This window comes from Cryptomeria japonica, chromosome 5, assembly GCF_030272615.1.
Source record: "Cryptomeria japonica chromosome 5, Sugi_1.0, whole genome shotgun sequence".
In the NCBI taxonomy this organism is placed as follows: Eukaryota; Viridiplantae; Streptophyta; class Pinopsida; order Cupressales; family Cupressaceae; genus Cryptomeria; species Cryptomeria japonica.
This window is the reverse complement of record NC_081409.1, coordinates 43,345,128-43,366,808: the sequence shown is the minus strand read 5'-3', so window position 1 is coordinate 43,366,808 and position 21,681 is coordinate 43,345,128. Positions and strand designations below refer to the sequence as shown.

Genomic DNA, 21,681 nt, shown 5'->3' with positions numbered 1-21,681 from the left:
AATTGGTTTTGTTTGCAAATGAAGTGTTTGAAAGAGGCAAAATTGGAAAAGTTGTAAAATGTTGCATTTTCCTCATAAGCAACTTTTTGAAAAAAACTTGTTCTTCAAACGTTGAAGTGTAAATCTTCTTATTTGTGGCTTAAATAGTCAGTACTATGATGGCACTAAGATCTCTTGTCCATATTGGAGGTTTATAGGTTGAATCTTGGTTTTTCACCATCAAAACCCTTCAAAGCCCTCCTTTTCCACCCATTTTTGGGACAGTCATGAAGAAGCCCTGAGAGACCCTGAAACTTTATGAATCTTCAAGTATTCCCAAAAGGGTATCCAAAAATGTAAAGCTTTTGTTCTGGAATTCCATCGGTTGAACAGGGTGAGCACAAAACCCCTAATGGAGGGTTAATTGCCTAATAGCCCGTTTTAGGCCTAAAACCAAGTTTTTGTCAAATCGGGTAAGCAAGTGAAGGTTACAAAGCATGAAATCCAACAAAACAAGTTGAAATAGGTCAATCTAACATGAATTCAACCTATTTGGTGAGTTTGGCTTCATAAAATGGTTTTGGAGCCCTTGGAAGGATGTCATCAAACTAGGGAGTTAGAGTTTTTGAGTAGCCAAGAAGAGTTTGACATAGGGAGGTGGAGCAAGGTGAGTTGTTATACTGCCTTTGATCTATTTTTACTCTGACCTTGGTGTTTAAACCTTGAAAACAGTAAGGAACTTTTTCCAAGCAAACATACTAGCCGCTTAACAACCACCCAACACTATCCTCCCTATCATAGTGGTATCAGAGCCCAGCTACACTTGGGAAGAAGTAACAATTTGGCAACCATGGTGACAAATGCAGAACTAGCAAAGAAAGTGGAAGACCGGGAAGAAGAAAATAGGTTACTCAGAGTGAAGCTAGACCTCTTAGAACAAAAGTTGGGTGAAGTAGAAGTGAAGGTAGATGAAGCCATCAATAAGATAGAGGGAACAGAAGGTAAGGGTAAGCTATTAGCTATAGAGGATGAGACCCCTATACGAGACCCTATGATAGAGAATGAACCCTTTTTTAAAGCCTTGAAGGCTATGAGTGGGAGAACACTAGAAGGAGTCCCACTATTCAGTGGTAAAATGGACCCAGAAGTGGTCATGGAGTGGATTGAGGGGCTTGAGAACCATTTTGAGTGTGATGGTGTGACAGAGGCCCAGAAAGTGAAGGTGGCTAAGTCTAGGTTGAGAGGAGCTGCCTTAACATGGTGGAAGTTCATTCAGGATGAACGTGAGAAAGAGGGCAAAAGGCCCATAGCAACTTGGAAGGGAATGTTGTCCAAGATCGGAGAGGCTTACATTCCAGAGGACTATGAAATACAGCTCCATAGGAGAAGGCAAAACCTTAGGCAAAAAGAGTTAGATGTCAGCACCTACATTGAGGAGTTTCAGAAGCTATGCCTTAGGTCAAAGATCCAAGAGGATGAGAATGTCAAGGTTGCTAGGTATCTCAATGGTTTGAGATGGAACATACAGGAAGAGTTAAGTTTGTTGTGCCCTACAACAGTCCAGAAGTGCTATCAACTTGCACTCAAGGCAGAGGAAAGAAGTAGGAAGAAGCAAGAGTAGCATAACAGAGGTAGAGGAAGAGGCAGAGATAGTCGAGGCCATCGAGGTAGTTTTGGGGGAAGACACATAGACCAAAGGTTGCAGGGGGAATCTAAGCTTATAGAGCAAAGCGGGGATTCTCAAAGCAAACCTAATTATAGGGGAAGGGGATCAAGCAACCCAGGAAGGGGTAGGTCTAGTGGCCCAGGTAGAGGGTCTTATTTCTCCACAATGAAGTGCTACAACTGTCAGAAATTGGGTCATCCTGCTTATAGGTGTCCTGAAAAGCCTAGTTCTTCCCATGGAGGTGAAAAAAAAGTGAACTATGTTCAGGAGGAAGGGAGTAGTACAAGAACTCCAGCAATGCACCTCGCACCCGAAGATGGTGAAAGTCTAATGATGAGGAGAGTATTGATGCAAGAACCTCATAAGTGTGAAGTGTCTCAGAGAAGAGAATTGTTCAGGATAAAGTGCAAAATCTTGGGCAAGCTATGTAAGGTGGTTATTGATTTAGGCTCCATAGATAATATTATCTTAGAGAAGGCAGTTAGCAAATTGAACCTACCTAGAATGAAGCACAGTGAACCCTACAACGTAACCTGGTTAAACAAGGGGCAACATGTCATAGTGAATGAACAAGCATGGGTAGACTTCAATATAGGTGAATACAAGGATAGGATACTATGTGACACCCTTCCCATGGATGCTTGCCATCTACTATTGGGTAGACCTTGGCAATTTGACAGAAGGGCACACCATGATGATGAAAAAAACACATATTCCTTTCAAAAGAATGGCATTGTCTACAAAATTCAGTCCCTTAGTGAAGAGACAAAGAACAGCAAACCACCAGCACCTAAAGTGTTATTAATCAATGAAAAAGAGTTCATCCAAACCATGAAAGAGGGAGATGGGATTGGTTATGCACTTGTAGTAAAACCTAAGGAGGATAAGAAAGAAAAACAAGTTGAGATCCCACAAGAAGTGCAACAACTTCTTGATAACTTTAAGGGCATCATCAGTGATGGACAACCAACAACATTACCTTCTCCTAGAGCCATTAGTCATCAAATTGACTTTATACCAGGAGCTTCTTTGCCAAACAAAGCAGCATACAAGATGACTCCTGAGTAGAACAAAGAGGTAGCTAGACAAATTCAAGAGTTATTGGATCAAGGATTAATAAGAAAGAGTATAAGTCCTTGTGCAGTACCCACTGTGTTAGCACCTAAGAAAGGGGGCACATGGAGACTATGTACAGACTCCAGAGCTATCAACAAGATCACAATAAGATACAGATTCCCTATTCCCAGGATAGAAGATTTGATGGATTGTTTAGGGGGTGCGAGGTATTTCTCCAAACTAGACTTAAAAAGTGGTTACCATCAGATAAGAATAAAAGAGGGTGATGAGTGGAAAACTACTTTCAAAACAAATGAGGGTCTTTATGAATGGTTGGTTATGCCTTTTGGACTCTCTAATGCTCCCAGTACCTTTATGAGGTTAATGAATGAAGTATTGTAGGATTTTCTCAGTAAGTTTGTGGTAGTCTACTTAGATGAAATACTCATTTTTAGTAAGACTAAAGAGGAGCATTTGAAACACTTAGCTATTGTTTTGCAAAGATTATCTGATGAGCAGTTAACCATAAATCTTGAAAAATGTGATTTTATGCAGCAAGAGATAGTCTATCTTGGTTTTGTTGTGTCCAGTGGAGATCTTAAGATGGATCAATCTAAAGTTGCAGCCATAACAAGTTGGCCAACCCCACAACCAGCCTGTGAAGTTAGGAGTTTTCATGGTCTAGCCCAATTTTACAAGAAGTTTATCAGGGGTTTCAACGAAATTTGTGCACCCATGTTAGATACAATAAAAGGTGGTCATAAAGTCAAGTTTCAATGGACCGAAGTAGCCAATAAGGGGTTTGAGTTACTCAAAACTAGAGTTGCTACACAGCCAGTGCTAATCCTTCCTAGTTTTGATAAACTCTTTACAACAGAATGTGATGCCAGTCATCTTGCAGTAGGTACAATCTTGAGTCAAGATAATAGACCAGTTGCTTTCTTTAGTGAAAAACTGAATGATGCAAAGAAAAAGTATTCATCTTATGATTTAGAGTTATATGCATTGGTGCAAGCACTCAGGAAGTGGAGGCATTATTTGCTTCCTAAGGAATTTGTTGTGTATACAGACAACCAAGCAGTCAGTTTCTTGAATTCTCAAGATAAACTCAACCATAGACATGTGAAATGGGTAGAGTACCTACAATCATATACATTTACTCTTAAGCACAAGAAAGGCCAATGTAACAAAGTAGCTGATGCTTTAAGTAGGAGATTGTTGACTATTCAGGAGATCCAAGTAAAGAGTATTGGGATTGATTGCTTTCAAGATTTATATCCTAATGATGATGATTTTGTTGTTGCTTATAAAGTTTGTCTTGCTTTTGAGAATCATTTTCATAGTGAGTATGCTGACTATACATTGCAGAATGCTTTGTTATTCAGGGGAGGACAACTATGTGTTCCTAAAGGTTCCATGAGAGAAAATCTCATTCAGGAGAAACACAATGGGTGTTTGAGTGGCCATTTTGGTCTCAATAAGACCTTAGAGTTGGTTCAACACTTTTATTACTGGCCTAAGATGTAGAGAGATGTCCGGAGGTATGTTGAACAGTGCATGGTATGTCAGAAGGCCAAAGGTCATAGCACTAATGCTGGTTTATATCAGCCATTTCCCATCCCTTCTAGGCCATGGGAGTGCATCAGTATGGATTTTGTTGTAGGCTTACCAAGGACAAAAACAGGGCATGACAGTATCTTTGTGGTTGTTGACAGATTTAGTAAAATGGCTCACTTTATACCTTGCAAAACTACTAATGATGCTAGTCATATTGCTTTTCTTTTCTTTAAAGAAGTTGTCAGAATACATGGTTTGCCATCTAGCATTGTATCAGATAGAGATGTTAAGTTTTTGGGTCATTTTTGGAAGACTTTGTGGAAGAAATTGGGTACTAACTTATCTTTTGGCTCAGCTTAAAGAAATTGGGTACTAACTTATCTTTTGGCTCAGCTTACCATCCATAGACAGATGGCCAAATAGAGGTGGTGAATAGAACATTGGGTAATCTACTCAGATGTCTCACCAAGGAGTATGGACAAAGTTGGGATCAGCTCATCCCACAGGCAGAGTTTGCCTACAATGATAGTGTAAACAGATCCACTGGTAAGAGTCCATTTCGGGTTGTTTATGGTATGCATCCAAGAGGTGTTTTTGAGTTACATGATGTGACTAACTTGCAACATGTTAGTGGGATAGCAGAAGACATGGCACAATCTCTCAAAGAGATACATGAACAGGTTAAGCAGTCTTTGCAGGACACTACAGCAAGAGTCAAGGCAAGGGTGGATGCTTCAACGAGGGATGTCCAATTCACAGTTGGAGATTTTGTGATGGTACATCTCAACAAGTCTAGATTGCAAAAGGGAGTTCCTACCAAGTTACAAATGAGAAGAATTGGACCTTGTAGGATTTTGGCTAAGTATGGTCCAAATGCTTATAAAATTGATTTACCTACTGATGTTTCTTTGTCTCCTATCTTTAATGTTGCAGATTTGGTACCTTTCAAGGGGCAGCCTCTAGAAGAGACTCGGAGAACTTCAGACATTTCAACTTCCCTTTCTGATCTATCTATCCCCTCTTCTTCTTCTCCCATTCTTGAACAAGTACTTGATTCCATGATCATCAAAAAGACTAGAAGACATGACTACCTTGAGCATTTGATCAAGTGGAAAGATCAACCAGCTTCTGAAGCCACTTGGATACCTGAAAGTGACTTCACCAAGGCTGGTATTCCTCTCTCTATTCTGCCCAAAGGAGTCACATGACTTCTTTGTCATTGGGGGAGTATGGTGCAGGAGCACCTAGCTTCATTCTCAGCTTCATTTTCATCTCAGGTTTGATTTTTGTTGTTTTAAGTTGGAAAGTTGTTTAGGATGTTTTTGAAGTTGTTCTAGGTTGTTTTGATGAGTTTTGAACTCATTATGCGGTTTTGGTTTCTTGTTTTCATCTTTTTGCTCAAACTTGCCAATTTGGTGTTGCCTGGCAAAATGATGGAAAAATGAGTTTTTTTTGTGGTTTTTGTTTTGAAAAGGTTTTAGACATTTTTTTTGTTTGGGTTTTAGGTTTGAGAAGTATTTTTAGGTGATGGTGAGTTTTGGAGGTCAATCTTGCATTTTCTAGGCACTAAAAGTTGTCATTTAGGCATCAAAATGTCAAAATTAAGTGCCCTTGGACATGTACCTGTCCATACAGGAGGTTAACCAACTTGGAGAGGTATTTAATCTCTTGTTTTAACTTTTTTAAGGGTTGATCATTCGAAGTGAAGAAGCAATTTGCAAATTTACACTAGTTTTTTTTGGTTTTCTCTAGTTTTTGGCTCCATGTGAACAACAGTCCGTACACCAGCTGTACTTGGCCATATTTTTCTTGCATTTTCTGATTCTAATATGTTTCCTTAAACTTTTCCCTTTGGTGGCATTTTATTTTATCAAGTTTTGAGTTTGTGGCAAAATTAGTTTGATTTGACAGTTTCACTGCCTTATCTAGGAATTCGCAAGGATGTTTGACCAACTTGGCTTCTTGGAGTCCTAAAATGCTCATGGCTTCCCAAGAACCAGTTGGTCAACTTGTAGACTATGTAAATACATGTTTTTCTTTCAATAATGCAAGTGTAAGGAGTTTTGGTGGTCATTAAGCCCTAGGCAAGTGTGCCATTTGTCTAGGGTCTTGAAGAAATTTAATGCTTTGCTCTTCTATAGCAAGTGCATTTAAAATTTGTACAGACTTGCCTTGATGTTGAAGTTTGTATGCCAAGGCAAAGAGGCTTTCTAAGCCATGAGGAGAATGTTTTCATGTTTAGTTTTGGAAAATATTGTAAAAAATAGTGAGTCATTGTTTTAGAGGCAATTTTCTTTCATTAGCCTACTCTCCATCATGCATTGGAGCTTGTAAGGTTGTTATACCTCCTTCTAATTGCTTGCAAACAAGAACAAGGAGTGTTATTGATTTTAACTAAGAGTTTGAAGTTGCCAAGATCAATCAATGATCTTTGAGGCAAGACTTGAAATGCAAACTTGTTGTCACAGTCAATTAGGACTGAGTTTTTACTTTTTTCTTGAAGTTATACATGTATTCTTCTCCTTCCAAATGACAGGTATGAAGGAAAATAAGTCAAAAAATATTGAGCCTTGTTAAGGAACACAAAAACAAACTTTTTGTGAAGAGTTTTAACAGTGAAAGTGCAGGTCACAGTGAACTACAAAAAAAAACAGTGAAAGACAAAGGGGCAGCAACAGTCTACTTGACAGTGAAATAAACCATTTTTTTGTAATTGCCCAATGCTTGTATGTAGGGCTAACAAGATTCCCTTTGTTTCTAAATGATAATAATTCTTACATGTTGAATGTAATTGGTTTTTTTTGCGAATGAAGTGTTTGAAAGAGGCAAAATTGGAAAAGTTGTAAAATGTTGCATTTTCCTCATAAACAACTTTTTGAAAAAAACTTGTTCTTCAAACTTTGAAGTGTAAATCTTCTTATTTGTGGCTTAAATAGTCAGTACTATTATGGCACTAAGGTCTCTTGTCCATATTGGAGGTTTATAGGTTGAATCTTGGTTTTTCACCATCAAAACCCTTCAAAGCCCACCTTTTTCACCCATTTTTGGGACAGTCATGGAGAAGCCCCGAGAGACCCTGAAACTTTATGAATCTTCAAGTATTCCCAAAAGGGTATCCAAAAATGTAAAGCTTTTATCCTGGAATTCCATTGGTTGAACAGGGTGAGCACAAAACCCCTAATGGAGGGCTAATTGCCTAGTAGCCCGTTTTAGGCCTAAAACCAAGTTTTTGTCAAATCGGGTAAGCAAGTGAAGGTTACAAAGCATGAAATCCAACAAAACAAGTTTAAATAGGTCAATCTAACATGAATTCAACCTATTTGGTGAGTTTGGCTTCATAAGATGGTTTTGGAGCCCTTGGAAGGATGTCATCAAACTTGGGAGTTGGAGTTTTTGAGTAGCCAAGAAGAGTTTGACATAGGGAGGTGGAGCAAGGTGAGTTGTTAGACTGCCTTTGATCTATTTGCACTCTGACCTTTGTGTTTAAACCTTGAAAACAATAAGGAACTTTTTCCAAGCAAACATACTAGCCGCTTAACAACCACCCAGCACTATCCTCCCTATCAAATATCCTTTCCTTTATCAAGCTTATCATTTTTGGAAGATTGGAAAGAAACATCCTCATCATCTAAAAGCTCATTCTTAGTTATCTATATGCGAGGGGAAAGGTCATGAATAAAATGCATGACATCATACTCGCTACATATACTTTGATGTTGAAGATATCTCTTAGAAGAATAAGGAGGATCTAAAGATGTAAGAATGTTGATGTTTTGATTTTACCTCCCTTGCTCAAGGGTATTTGTATCAGAAGAAGATGGATCCATGTTACTTTCCAATGCTTTCTCTTGTTTAGAGGGAGAATTAGTTAAAGCATTAAGTCTCATCTCATCCACACCAGATACCCTAGGAGAGGTACAAAGGTTATGATCTCGAGGTTTAGGGTCCACAAAAGCTTTAAGGTGATTAACAAAAGCTTTGAGATCTAATTGAAAAGAAAATAATCTAGGAATCCTAACAACACAATATGACCAAGTGCTATAAATAAAGAGAAGCAACAACAAATGATAGAAACTCTTATCCGACACATGATTGTAGTAAATATATGCAAAAATTAATGTAATCATATGTGAAAGAGCAAGTAAATCTAATTTATTAATTGTCATTGAAAGTCTCTTAATTAAAATCTGAATTTGTTGGAAAAGCATATCTAAAATTAGGACCTTTTATGAAAATCAATGTAAGATTTGAATGTGATGAATTTTAAATTTATGTCTGTAGCGTCGTAAATTGTACGCACTTGCTAGGGTGGTACAATTTCACACCTAGTTTAGCACCCGCCTTGGCGCATTTTGCATTTTGCATTGCATTTCTCCTTTAGCACTTAATTAATTAAATTAATTAGGTCTAGGGTTCTATTTTATCATCTCCCATATCATAAAGTTGGGCCCTTTTCATTAAAGTGTGCCCCTTTCATTTTATTCCTCTAATACATCATTTAATCAAAAACCCTAATTAGCCCCTATTTTGAACTTGGGGGCTTGATTTCGGGGGTCAAAACATCTCGAAATCACCTGTAACTTTGGGATTCACTCTAAAATCATCATATCCGACGGCCCTGAAAATTTGGTGAAAAGTTGTCGGGACCATGGCGCCCGACGTGCACATTGTCCCGGACATTTTTCCCGAAATTTTAGGAGCACGATCCAATCATAAAATAAAGCTTAACCCCAAGAAATTGGTGGGAGATTCAATCTCTAGGTCGGCCAAAAGTTGAAATTAAGACCTAGGGTTTCATATATAAGAGCTCTCTTTCTTCATTTGAAAGGAGGGGATTTTTGGTTATAAGGACCTTCTATGCAGCGAAAGAGCAGATCTTTGAAGACTTCAACAACATTCAACATCCATCCATCAAGCATCTATCAATTTCATTCATTCATTTAGGGCTTTGAAGGCATTGAAGAACAATAAGGGATCACCGACTGAAGATTGGCTTGTACCCCTCCCTTGGGGTTGGGTATGATTTCATGTTGTTTTCATGTCTTTGCATAAGCCTCATTATATCACTTGTATTCATGCTTTAGATCTCTTTACATCTTGATTTGGAGCATTTACATTATCATTTGCAAGCAATTAGGGTTTACTTTCTAGGTTGCTCTAGTTTGCTTACTTGCATTTTAGGATCTTGCACACACACAAGGTCTGCACACACACTACTTTTGCAATACAACTTGGCTATTCGTGGAGGTGGAAATCACCAAAGCAGGGGTTTGACTAAGGCAAAACCCTATATAGTCGCCCACCATACCTTTTCGGTTATAAGTGCAGGTTTCGGGATTCGGACGACGCCGCAAGTTGCAGATCCGAAAGAAGCAGACCGAGACAGAACTTCACACCAAGTTTCAGAGCAAAAGATCAGGACAGGGGCGTGGGGCGCCCTGGTCCTGCCAGGACAGGGGCGCGGGGCGCCCTGGTCCCTGGGACAGGGGCGCTGGGCGCCCTGGTCCTTCTGTCAGGTTCCTCTTGCAACTATTAGTAGCTAGTATTGAAATATTAGGCATATAATTTTGCTGTTGTAAGTGATAACTTTGAATCAGTTTTGGCATTGCTGTAGTCTTTTTGTAAGCCAATTAGTCTTGGCAAATCCATAGCAGCATTGTACTTAGGAATGAATTCAATAAAGAAGATATATGTTGCATACCATTTGTTTGACGAAATGTCCTTTTAATAGCATATATGATCAGCTTAATAGTTGCATGCCAGTTGTTTGTCAAAATGTCAGTTGGCTGTAGGTATGCATTCCATATCTAGTTTTCATGTATATGCATTGAAAATACCAAAAAGAACTGCACTCGCATACTAGTTCATTGTAAGAGGTATTGTCAACATCATTGGTGAACTTTCTAAATTTCTTGGCAACTTTCAAAGTGTATCAAACAATCTGAAATACAAAAATCAGAATAGAGAAAGACAACATACAAAGTGTTTGACAATATTCCTTGAGCCAAAATCAGTCAGTTTGGGCAAGGGATATTACACGTGTTGCAGATGTTTGTAGCATAATTGTTGAAGGTGTTGTGTGTTCGATGAGTTGATTTGGGTCCAGCCTATGTCTTAACCGACATTGTTTTGGTCAGCATGTTATATTGTAGCATGCAAGGTTATTGTTTTGTAATTTGTGATGTGTGTTGAGCCGACCTTGAAATATAGGTTGATGATTTGTGTAAATATATGTAATAGTCGTATGAAAGATGTCTCTGCGTGGTATCTGCGAGTGTATGCAAATATGTGTGATCGAATAAGTGTGTGAACTAGTGTTTTGATCTTTCAGAAGTGTGAAGAAGTGTGGAATAGCAAATTAGGCAGTGTGCTTAACCAGAACTGTAACAAAAAATGAGGAGATGCTATTCTATCAGTTCAAGATCCTCTAGATGTAATCCGAATGTTTTTGTAAGACAGTGAGTCTTCCCCAGGGTTGTAGCCCTCTTTGTTATTGTGTTTGAGCAGTGAGCTCTAGGCAATGTGCTTGAATGCATGTGCATTACCCATTGTAATATTTCATATACTTCTTATAGGGTATCATCATATTGTGGGTAGGTTCCCACCATGGTTTTTCCCTTGACTAGGTTTTCCACATCAAAAATCTTGGTGTTATGTGTGTTATTAATGTAGTGTTGATTTATGATTTCATTGTTAATTATCAGATATGATCTTGTGTTTGAATTGTTTTTGATGCTTTCATTGTTTTTTTTCTTCGAATCTTTCACTTAAGGCTAGGTTCTTGTTGACATTTCTTTTAGTGGACAAAATCTAGTTGCAACAGCCTACCAACATCTTTAAGTACTTCCATTTAAGTTGCATCTTGTGATCCCTTATAATTTTTTTTGATCTTTTTGATCTTCATTTTCAAATTTCAATGTTCACTTATTCCCATCTTGATTTTGGCCAAAGATGGAGGCAATGTGGACTTCCTTATCTTAATTTTTTTATCATTTCATTCCTTCCATTGTTGCCATATGATCATTGTTGGCACCTCGATCTATAGGCCAACCCATAAGGGCCCCTTTATGAAGTCTCAACCAAGTTTCAAAGATTGCTTTGATGTTGTTTGGAAGTTGGCCTGACCAACATAGTTTTTGATAGAAGGAGGACCAACATTGTTAGGCTAGTCACGTTGAACCAAGAGATCGTCAGTGCTCTCTACGGTTTTCTTACACAAGGGGCATTGCTGAGGGCCCCAATATGCTGATTTGTTTACAACCCATTGCTTGTGTGAATACGTTAGTGGAGTGAGGTCAAGGAAAATGAGCCAATAACTAAAGATTGTTGTTTTCAATTATTTGTACACATTTCTAATGGTTGACTTATGAGAATACGTCCTCTTGTAACATAATGGCAATTCCACAAAGGTATTTATAAATATTTGTATTCCATCAATAATCAAAAGATAAAATAGTCAAGGTTGATAAGGTGAAGTGAAGAACAAAAGGTAGTAAATTACACTATACAAGTTTACGAGTACAAGTTTGTGGTTGCAAATTAGTTCCAAATTAATATAATTGTTGTTGCATAAAGTCAATAAATTTTTTAAATCCAAAACAATTACTAATTTATTATCTAGCTATTAATTTCATATTTGTACACGAGTTGTTGCATTCTTTAATAATTTACATTCCACATAACAATATATAAATTAACTAGACATGAAAATTTAATTTCCTTTACAACCTTAAACACCACCTTTACATAAAGAATACTATATTTCTCTAGTCAATAGTGAATTATAATATTTTTATGTATTAATTTAGACAAAAGAATAATTTCTCTTACAAACCTTAAACACTACCTTCACAAGAAATACAATGTTTCTAGAGTCAATAATAATATAGGAATTAAGGGATTCAATATGCAACTATAGCTCCCTCCACAGAATAGTAGGGCGATATACATCTTTATTAATCAATCCCATAGAATTGTAGGGCGAGTAGCCTGCTAGAATAACAATTTGAGCACCCATAGAATTTTAGGGGGAACCATTGAACTATAACTTAGGGAGGTAGGGGGGCTAGAATAACAATTCTAGTTGGAGACATAGTTATCATGAAAATTTAAGTTCCTTTACAACCTTAAACACTACCTTTACATAAAAATTCTATATTTCTCAAACCAATTAAATTTAATATTTTAATAAATTAACCTAGACAAAAATTAATTTCTCAAAGAACTTTAAACACTACCTTCATTAAACACTATCTTCTTTTACTAATATGAAGTTTCTATCTTCTTTCACTATTATGCCGTGCAGTGAAATCAACAATTTAACTCCCTATTTTGAACCCTCTTTTCAGTAACATTGCCAACATATTAGAGTTAGAAATACAATATTTCTAAAATCAATAATAATTTATAATGATTTTCCTAAATTAATGTGTAATTATTATTATAATTTTTAATAACGAAGCATGAAATTATCTAACAAGTCCCCCCCAAAATTATTGCCCTTTTATGCATCAGTTATTTGATGGAGACAAGATCAACCAAAAGACAAGCTTCTTATCAAGATTCATAACAAGAAATGAGACATAGAAAAATATATTCAGAAAGTTTAATGTTATTTTCTTTTCATCCCATAAATTATTCAATCTCAATAAAATCAATCATTCATTCATTCATGCTAGGTATTTAAATTATTGCCTCGACCCTCCCCTTATAATCAAAATCATAAATCGATTTCAAACTCAGGTACAAAATTACAGTTTTTAGAAACCTCTCCGAACAAATATCAGTCTCTATTCTAGAGAAGTATATCAGTCTGTATTCTTTAGTACACAATATTCTAGTTGTAACCAAGGCGGACAAAATTCTACACAGAAACAACGTGAAAGATGTGGAAATGCAGGTCCCTAACAAGGCTTCTGCCATGGAAGAACGCATGTCAACTAAAAAACATCCAACCAAATGTCATCCCATGGACTCTAAACAGACCATTTTCGGTTGAAGCCGCTGATCCAGAGACTCTGGGATTTACGAGTCCGAATCAAGCTCGCCGTCCAGGTACATTTTCATTATCCAACTGTTTAAAACAATGCATTTGATTTAATATCTAAAATGGGTATATACAGTTTTTCTCGCGAGAAACTGAAAGTCTGTACCAATTATACAACTTCAACAATCGTTAGAATCTTAACCCTAATAAGGTTTTTGGATTGGCTCTGAAATTTGCATTGGCGAATATATTTGATTCAATTTGTAGGATGCGTATAGATTGGCGTCTTTTAAGATTCTAAAGGTCTGCTGCTTTCACCAATTCTACAGTCCTAATTGTTGTTGAACTCTGACGTCAATCAAGGGTTTGAGTTCGTTTCTCATTGATTCAACTTCAGAAATCGGTATCAATCGGTTTCTTTCAAGAGACTAAAAGCCTGCATCAATTTTACAACCTTTGGTATTATTAAACACTAACCTCAATCACTTTGCTGGCAAAATTCTCGTTGTTGAACAATTAGTATAACTTTTGGAATGGGTATAACTTGGGGGTCCTTCAAGAGACAAAAAGCCTTTACCAACTCCACAAACGTAGCTGTGAAATTGCTATATCAATTGGGTTTTGGGTTGGTAGTGAAATTCACATTGGCTAATACATTGGTTCAGTTCCTGAAACGGGTATTATCCATCTTTTAGCGACTGAAAGGCTGCACCAATTTTACAACCCTAGTTTTGGCTTAACCTGTTACAATATAAGGCTTATCTTTTGTAGTAAGTCGCAACAGTGACTTGGTGGTGTGTAATAATTTTATTTGTTATCAGTATTTGAATCTTGGATCAGTGTCACATTTATTAATTGTTGGTTACATCTCTTAAACTCTATATATGGAGACGGATCTCTTTGTAACAGACATTTCAATATCCAATATTTTACAGTATAATATTGTGTTATTGTGTGTATGCCTTGTTTGTGCTTATAGCCCATTCTTAATATGGTATCAGAGAGGGATGGATTGAGTTTGAGTTGAGCTGATTATTTATATGGTGATTCCAAGTAAGCACCATGCTTCCATCAAAAGGTCTGAGTCATTTTTATGTTGCACCAAAGATGAAGTCCTGTGTGCCCTTGTCTGATCCACGAAGTGTCATGGGTTGTGCAGAAAATTGGGAGCATTTTCATGGGCGTCAGTCATGCAAAATAGCCTGAAGAATAACCAAACAGTGGGTTTCAATGAGGGCAGACATATGAGGAAGTTTTTGCAAGAATCAAGGGCTGGAAAATCTTAGGTTGAGTGCGTTGAATGTGTTTGAAGGATGAACTCTAGCTGCGGTGTACCAGCAACTAAAACACAAGTTACAGTCAAAGAAAAATGTAGGTTTCTTAGTCAAAGATTTGGAATGCAAGATTTGTAGTTATGAGGTGAAGGAGTTTGCAGTAATTATGCAAGGAAACCATTGACATTTCCTTGCTAGTTGTAGAAAATAGAGGGATTTTTAATAGTCACGAGCAAGGGTTTTGTGATTGTGAGGGCTCTCTCAAGCCATCACTAGGGGAGGATTTTTAGGCGTGCAACTTGTTATCACCCCTGCAAGTTTTTAGGGTTTCCCATGGTTGTTCTTGGGTTTAAATAGGCTAAAATTCAAAAAACCTAAGTCTTTTCATTCTTCCCCGGCTCTATGTTCTAATCTGTTGTTGACTTGTTGTAGCTAGTTGCTGATCACTTAAGTTACAACTTAACTATAATATGTTGTTGAGTGACCGACCTTCTTTGCTAGCAATTCCCTTGTTTTACTAGCTTTGTCAAGCGCCTTTTACACCTTAAGAGTTCCCCTATAAAGCCAAGTTGTGGGTCCTGGTTGTACATGTGTCATCTCGTTGTGCTTTCGTAAAGTTATCCTAGTCAGTGTTTCTCTGTGTGAAAGTGCGTTATTGGTCCATTTGATACTCGGGATCCACTTGTTTTATTCTGCTTCTAATGTTGGTTTTGCAGGACGAAGTTGGGTCCCATTTGTGCTACGTGTTGACTTTGTGCATTTTCACAAGGGCTTCCTTGTTTGACTTTTTCCATGGGTGGAAGCATGCTATTGGTTGGCAACACAATGGTCTACTCAATGGTTTCATAGTTTCGTGTGTCAAAGATTGCATCAAGGTTTGTGTTTGCAAAACTATGAAATGTGGAGTTCACACTTTTTGACGCCCTTGTTCGGATCAATAGTCCAGATTGCTTTCATGTTTTTGCACATTTGAGTTTCTTGGAGATTTTTGCATTGCAAAAATGCAAAAAGGACTTGCCTGTTGGCTAGCCTGTGGTGGGGTCTACCCAACTTTTAAACGCAACGTATTGGTTTTGCACTTTCATCGATGTGGTGGGGTCGGACTTCTTAATGGTGATAACTCTAAGTTGTCCCAATTAGAAGGCTTTTGCAACATTAAACTAAGGTGTTGGGGCTGGTTTTTTGTTCTTGCAAAAAACGTGCGATTGCACCATGTGGCTTCCACTCGATCATTAGACCCTAAAGGTGAAAGTCTTGTTGATTTAAATGTAAGTTTTAATGGCTTTCATATAATGATCTCCATTGTTCGATAGTCTTGATCTACAACTCAAATTCAAAAGTTAAAAAAAATGGCTAATTGCAGCTCCTAGTCTCGTGCGTAAGGTATTAATGGCACCCTAAATGAATAAAGATTGATTTTGACTGGGTTTTCTGCATTCTATTGCGAAAATTCTTGCATGTGGAGCTCCTATAATGTGTCTTCTATGTTCGATATGGAAGGTGAAAGTTGCAGAGCTGATTTTCATCACCAGTTAGGGTTTATGTTGAGTGATATAACAAGTAAGTTAAATTCTCATAATTTGAGCTCTATTTTGCTTGAAAAGATAGAAGTTTTGTGTTTTTTGAGTTGATTAAATAGGATTTGGAGGGTTTGGTTGCTTGAAATGTCTGTCAGGGTTGTTGTTTGAAGTTTGTTAAAAAACCTAGTTTCCCTAGTTATTTGTGAAACCTTAGATTATTAAGATGGCTGAATCATCCAAGGGAACGAAGAAAAAACTCCATGATGATATAATAGCATAGTTTCCAGGCTTGTCTATGTTAAATTAGAACCAAAAAGATAAAAATTCAGAATCTGAAAAATACAAAACAAGAGACTCTACGATTATCCTGGGAAAACCCTCCACCTGAGGGTGAAAAACCCAGCCACACCAAAATTGAATTTTATTATCAATATGAATCTGATACAATGTTTTGAAGCCTAAAAACAATGATTGTTCTCACTTCAACAATCAATAGTATAAATCAAGAAGCTTTCTGAAAATGATGACCGCTATCTTACATTTAGAATATGATCTTTTACAACAAGATGAGATCACACAACAATTGAATATAGAAGAATTATACCAAAAGATCGAAAGCTACAGGATAGCTGAAGACGATAACATTCCTCCAAAAAATATGTCCTCAAAGAGATTATTGAAAGCATATAAAAAAGGTTGCCTTGCTTAAGAATTACCACGCACTCCTCGAACAACCTGTTACAAAACACGCAACCACAGAAAGAACAAGAGCACAAAACAATATATCATGAAAAGACGGAAGACGAAAAGCAAGGCTATCAAGAATACGGTGATAGTTACAAGACAACTTTGAAACTCCTCTCACATCCGACAAGAGACAAGAAGGCAAAGACACACGAGAACCTTATATCGACGGAGCTCACGGAAGAGACGAGAAGACATATGAAACGATCTACTGAAGTTACAAACAATAACGCTCCCTCTTAACAAAGGAGATATCTTTAACTGATTTCAAGTCATGGAGTCTGTCAACATGACAAACACAATATGAAAACAACAAAAATTAATCATGGATTCTCTCAACATGATAGGCATCATGGATTCACTCAACATGATGTTCACCATGGCTACTCCTATGAGTGAAATAGCACAAGCTCTCATCACGGAGTCACTCAACGTGATGTTGTCATGGAGTCTCCCAACATGACATTCACTATGGCTACTCCTATTAGTGAAAAGAGCCTCAAGGGCTTTCACCTCAAATTTCTTTGTCACAGAGAAAGTGCATTACAAGGGATTACACCTCGAATTTCTCCTTCACAGAGAAGAACTCATTAACAACATGTAAAAGTTTCATTACAGCTGAGATTCTCTCTTAGCAAGAGCATCATTCTCCACAATACCAAACTTGTCTCGGAAATAACAAAACTTCACTCTAGGAAGTGGCTTGGTGAGAATGTCTGCTATTTGCTCTTCAGTGCAAATGTACTTGAGCTCCATTGTTTTTCTTTGAACCATATCTCTCAAGTAATGATATTTTATTTCCACATGCTTGGATCTATCATGGAAAACATGATTAACTGAAAGCTTTACATAGCTTTGGTTATCACAAAGAATCACTGTAGGTTCCAAAGGCTTCCCAAACAATCCTGCGAGCAATTTGCGAAGCCACACTGCTTTTCTTGCAGCCACACAAGCTGCAACATATTCCGCTTCAGCTGTATTCTAAGCAACACATGATTGTTTTCTTCTGCACTAGGAAATCATAGCTGAACCTAGGCTGAAACACTAGGAAATCATAGCTGAACCTAGGCTGAAACACATCTTGAAGTGCTTTTCCTGTTAGGAACACATCCTGCCCAATCTGAATCAGAAAAACCCTGCAATTTCAGGACTTCACAAGAAGTATATTTCAGGCCATATCCCACTGTACCACACACATATCTCACTATATGTTTAGCTGCAACAAAATGAATATGTCTAGGTTCACACATAAACTGGTTGAGAGTGTTAACAACATAACATATGTCAGGCCTTGTATTGACTAAATACATCAATGATCCAATCAATTGTCTATACATAGTAGGATCAACTAAGTCTGAACTAGCTGCAACCTCATGTAACTTTTTCAGATTTGCTTCCATGGGAGTTGCCATAGACTTGCAATCTAACATACCAAATATTTTCAAAAGATCAATGGCGTATTTCCCTTGACTCAATATGACATCATTTGGTCTTTGCCACACTTCTTGTAATGCTCGCCAAAATACCCTAGAGAAATATAGGTAACTACACTAATTTTTTTGTTGTTTATATATATCAACACATAACATCACTTAAGCAATGCAGTGAGCACACATCAACATTTAAATGATACGAACATAGAATAATTCACTTCATCTATTTAACAATTACGCAAGCGAAATTTAATAAATCATTACAACTAACTCCCTAGGGTATCTCAACGCCATTACTTATTCTTCGTACATAAGCAATAAACGTTTACTTTCTTTCAGATTAATACCTAATAATCTTAATTATTAATCAAGCAGAGGTGCAACATAGCAATACCTAACACTCATGATATGCAACCTACTTAATCATTCATTTAATATGAGATTCTACCTTTCAATGCATAACTATTTCCTCTTTTCTTAGGTTCATTTTATGCACCAATTCCAAATGTTCCTATTACCCTTAACCATCCTTCGACTATTATGATCATCATTCACACACCAAGATTAACCCTTACATTTGCGTTAACATAATTCTCCATTTACAATTAACTTCCACGTAACTATTTATGATTCTTTGCACCTAGCATGTCCATCTCTTAATCATGATTCCTAAAGTGCATAATGCAACAATCACAAGGTCTTCCTAAACATTTAATCCATGGCTCATTTAATACTCATAAAATCTCTTACGCTATATCAATTAACCAACAACCTAATCTATTCCATTCCAATAACAACTTATTGCAAATCCAATAACTTCATGAATTCAACTCAACACAACTTAAGATACGATAACCTAAATCCATAACATCTAATAGCATCCACCAATTGGAGTTATAATCTTAATCCATAATACATAATACAATCTAATCCTTTCTTAAAAGACAACCATTCATTTTACCGTCTACACATACACTTACTAGTAATTTCCATTAATAAGATTAGTAATTCTTTCATTAAGAATATTCATAAAATTACGTTCATAGGAAACATTCAGTTACAACCCAAGCATTACAAGATTTCAATCCTACCAAGGCTTAGCATTTCTCCTACTTAAAGCATTAGCTAAAGACAACATTCCTAAGCTATTACCATTATCATAACGTTTGCACAATTTTCCTTTTTAACAAGACTCATCGTGAATACAAAATTGCAACATTTTATTCCAGACCATAATACATAATCACATCTCATGCATCCATTTCATTTAATCTATATATGCGCTTCAATACAACCCAAGTTCATCTTTACAATCATATACTATAACCAAAGCTATCACTAACTAGAACAACGTAGTCATTTCTCATTTCTCATGATTTCTTTTACAACCATTACCATGATGATTTCATTACATAAATCACGACATCATTTACATTCTTGTTGCAATAATCATCCATGAACTATTTGAAGAAGCATCCTCATCCACGCAAGAAGATCCAAAGATAGGACTATCCCAATGGTAAAAAGCACCAACCACTCGATCATGTGGAACCAAAGGAACCACCCCCCATGCTAGGAGATGACACAAGGTCCCAACACACACTCTACATCTAGGTTGACACTTAAAACCAAGGAGACTAAACAATACAAGGACATTTAAGCAAGAACCAATCACAAACAAACACAAAAAGAAACTCCCAGAGGTGCACAATCAACAAGGCATCAATACAACTCAAACAAGGCACATGTAGGAGTGGAGTGTCATCACATGCTATCCTCCCCATAATATTGCCAACACAACTATTCAAGGCATAACATAACCCCGATAGACATGTGGAGCCATTTCTACCCATGAGAGAATCAAGGGAGATTTGACTTACCACCGTAGTGGCCTTCCCAAGCTCATCCTAAAACATCCTCCCTAGGATCAAGACATGGGGCTCAATCAATTAATTATCTTGTTAGGTGAGTTCTAATTACCCAACCCATCTAATTTATTATTAAAGTTATCACTTGTTTAACAATAGGAAAACCTCCAATGTGCCCTGACGATCTAGACGGGAGGCTTATCAACTCTCCGCCTATCTCTCATGATCCCGGTCATCACATGGAAGCCCACTCCACCTAACACGCTCCCAAACAACAATAGAAAAGTAGGAGGCTCTAAATCAAATACAAATCTGAAAACCAAAATCATCATTATGCAGCCATAAACATACACATAAGCTTGAACATCCAAAAAGCCATATTAACAAGTAAGCAACCTTGAGCCTCATACTCGGAGTAAACATCAAGCCATAATAAGGCAATCAAATCTTCATCAACATGAAATAAAAGATAGCAGCCAAGCACATCAACTTGCTGGTCCAAAATCAATATAACAACCCTCACAATCATGGCTCATCAACATGAAAGGAGAAATCTCAAGAACTCATAAGTAAGGCATATCCACATACCAAGACGCAGAAATCACATAAAACTCTCAAATCAGATAAATGCCAATGTTAGAAAACATCTGCAAATGGTAACAATATCAGATCTGAAAAGAAAGACAGAAAAAGCAAAACAGGTCAAAATACCTTAACTGGGCAAAACAACGCATACACCACACAATACAATGCTTTCACATTACAGATTTGCGCTTTTACAATGCACTACATCGCATATACATGGTTAATCAACGCATTTACAACGAAAGACAATGTATATACAACGAAAGACAACGCAAATGCAACAAAAGACAACGCAAATACAACGAAGGACATCACAAATACAACGAAAGACAATGCATATACAAAATTAGCGCATTTACATAAATACATACGGAAAACATAGAACTTACGACAAAGATTAAAAATCAAACTTTAAACAGAAAGTTTCGAAAGATATATACATAGAGTCACCCAGAACATAGGAACACAAGGGCCAAAACGTAGGAACACAAGGGCATAAACAAAATAAACAATCGTCAAGTAGAGACAAAGATCTCACCAAATTACTCCACGACAAAACACATACATAACACTATAGACAGACATAACTTTAAGCAAAATCAAAATCCAAACACATCCAAACCTGGAAACTCACAAAGGAAGGACTACCCATACTCAAAGGCAACCAAATGGCTTCACCATAGAGATTTACACAAGGAAGAAATTCTCAGAGCCGTGAACGACATTTACAGACAATCTAGAAATATATATATATTTTCCCACAAACTATAGAGTAAAACTTTATCATAAATCTATACACTTGAATATTTCCTTCCAAACTATACAAAACTATAGAAGATAAATTTTATTTTCCCTGGGTTCCCACATACAATCTACAGACATGGTGCATACATGAAGTTGTAAATCAAAATACAAAAGGGAGAAAAAACATCACCAACCTGCAACCCGTGTGATGGGAAGAAGCTGAAGAAGAGCTCCCCAAATCCAAAAGACAAATCAACAAGCTCCAACAA

The 21,681-nt window shown here is 37.1% G+C and overlaps 1 protein-coding gene across 2 annotated transcripts in view; it reads left to right on the top strand.

Annotated features, from left to right (window-relative positions):
* Positions 1-12,919: 12,919 nt before the first annotated feature.
* LOC131039944 (uncharacterized) overlaps positions 12,920-21,681 on the top strand; it is a 214,215-nt gene continuing 205,453 nt past the window's right edge. The window contains exon 1 of one of the 2 annotated variants that reach the window (XM_057972801.2): positions 12,920-13,312. In XM_057972801.2, the coding sequence (XP_057828784.2) occupies positions 13,144-13,312 (169 nt within the window). In that variant the 5' untranslated portion in view covers positions 12,920-13,143. The remainder of the gene's footprint in view (positions 13,313-21,681) is intronic. The other variant, XM_057972796.2, reaches the window with a different exon arrangement.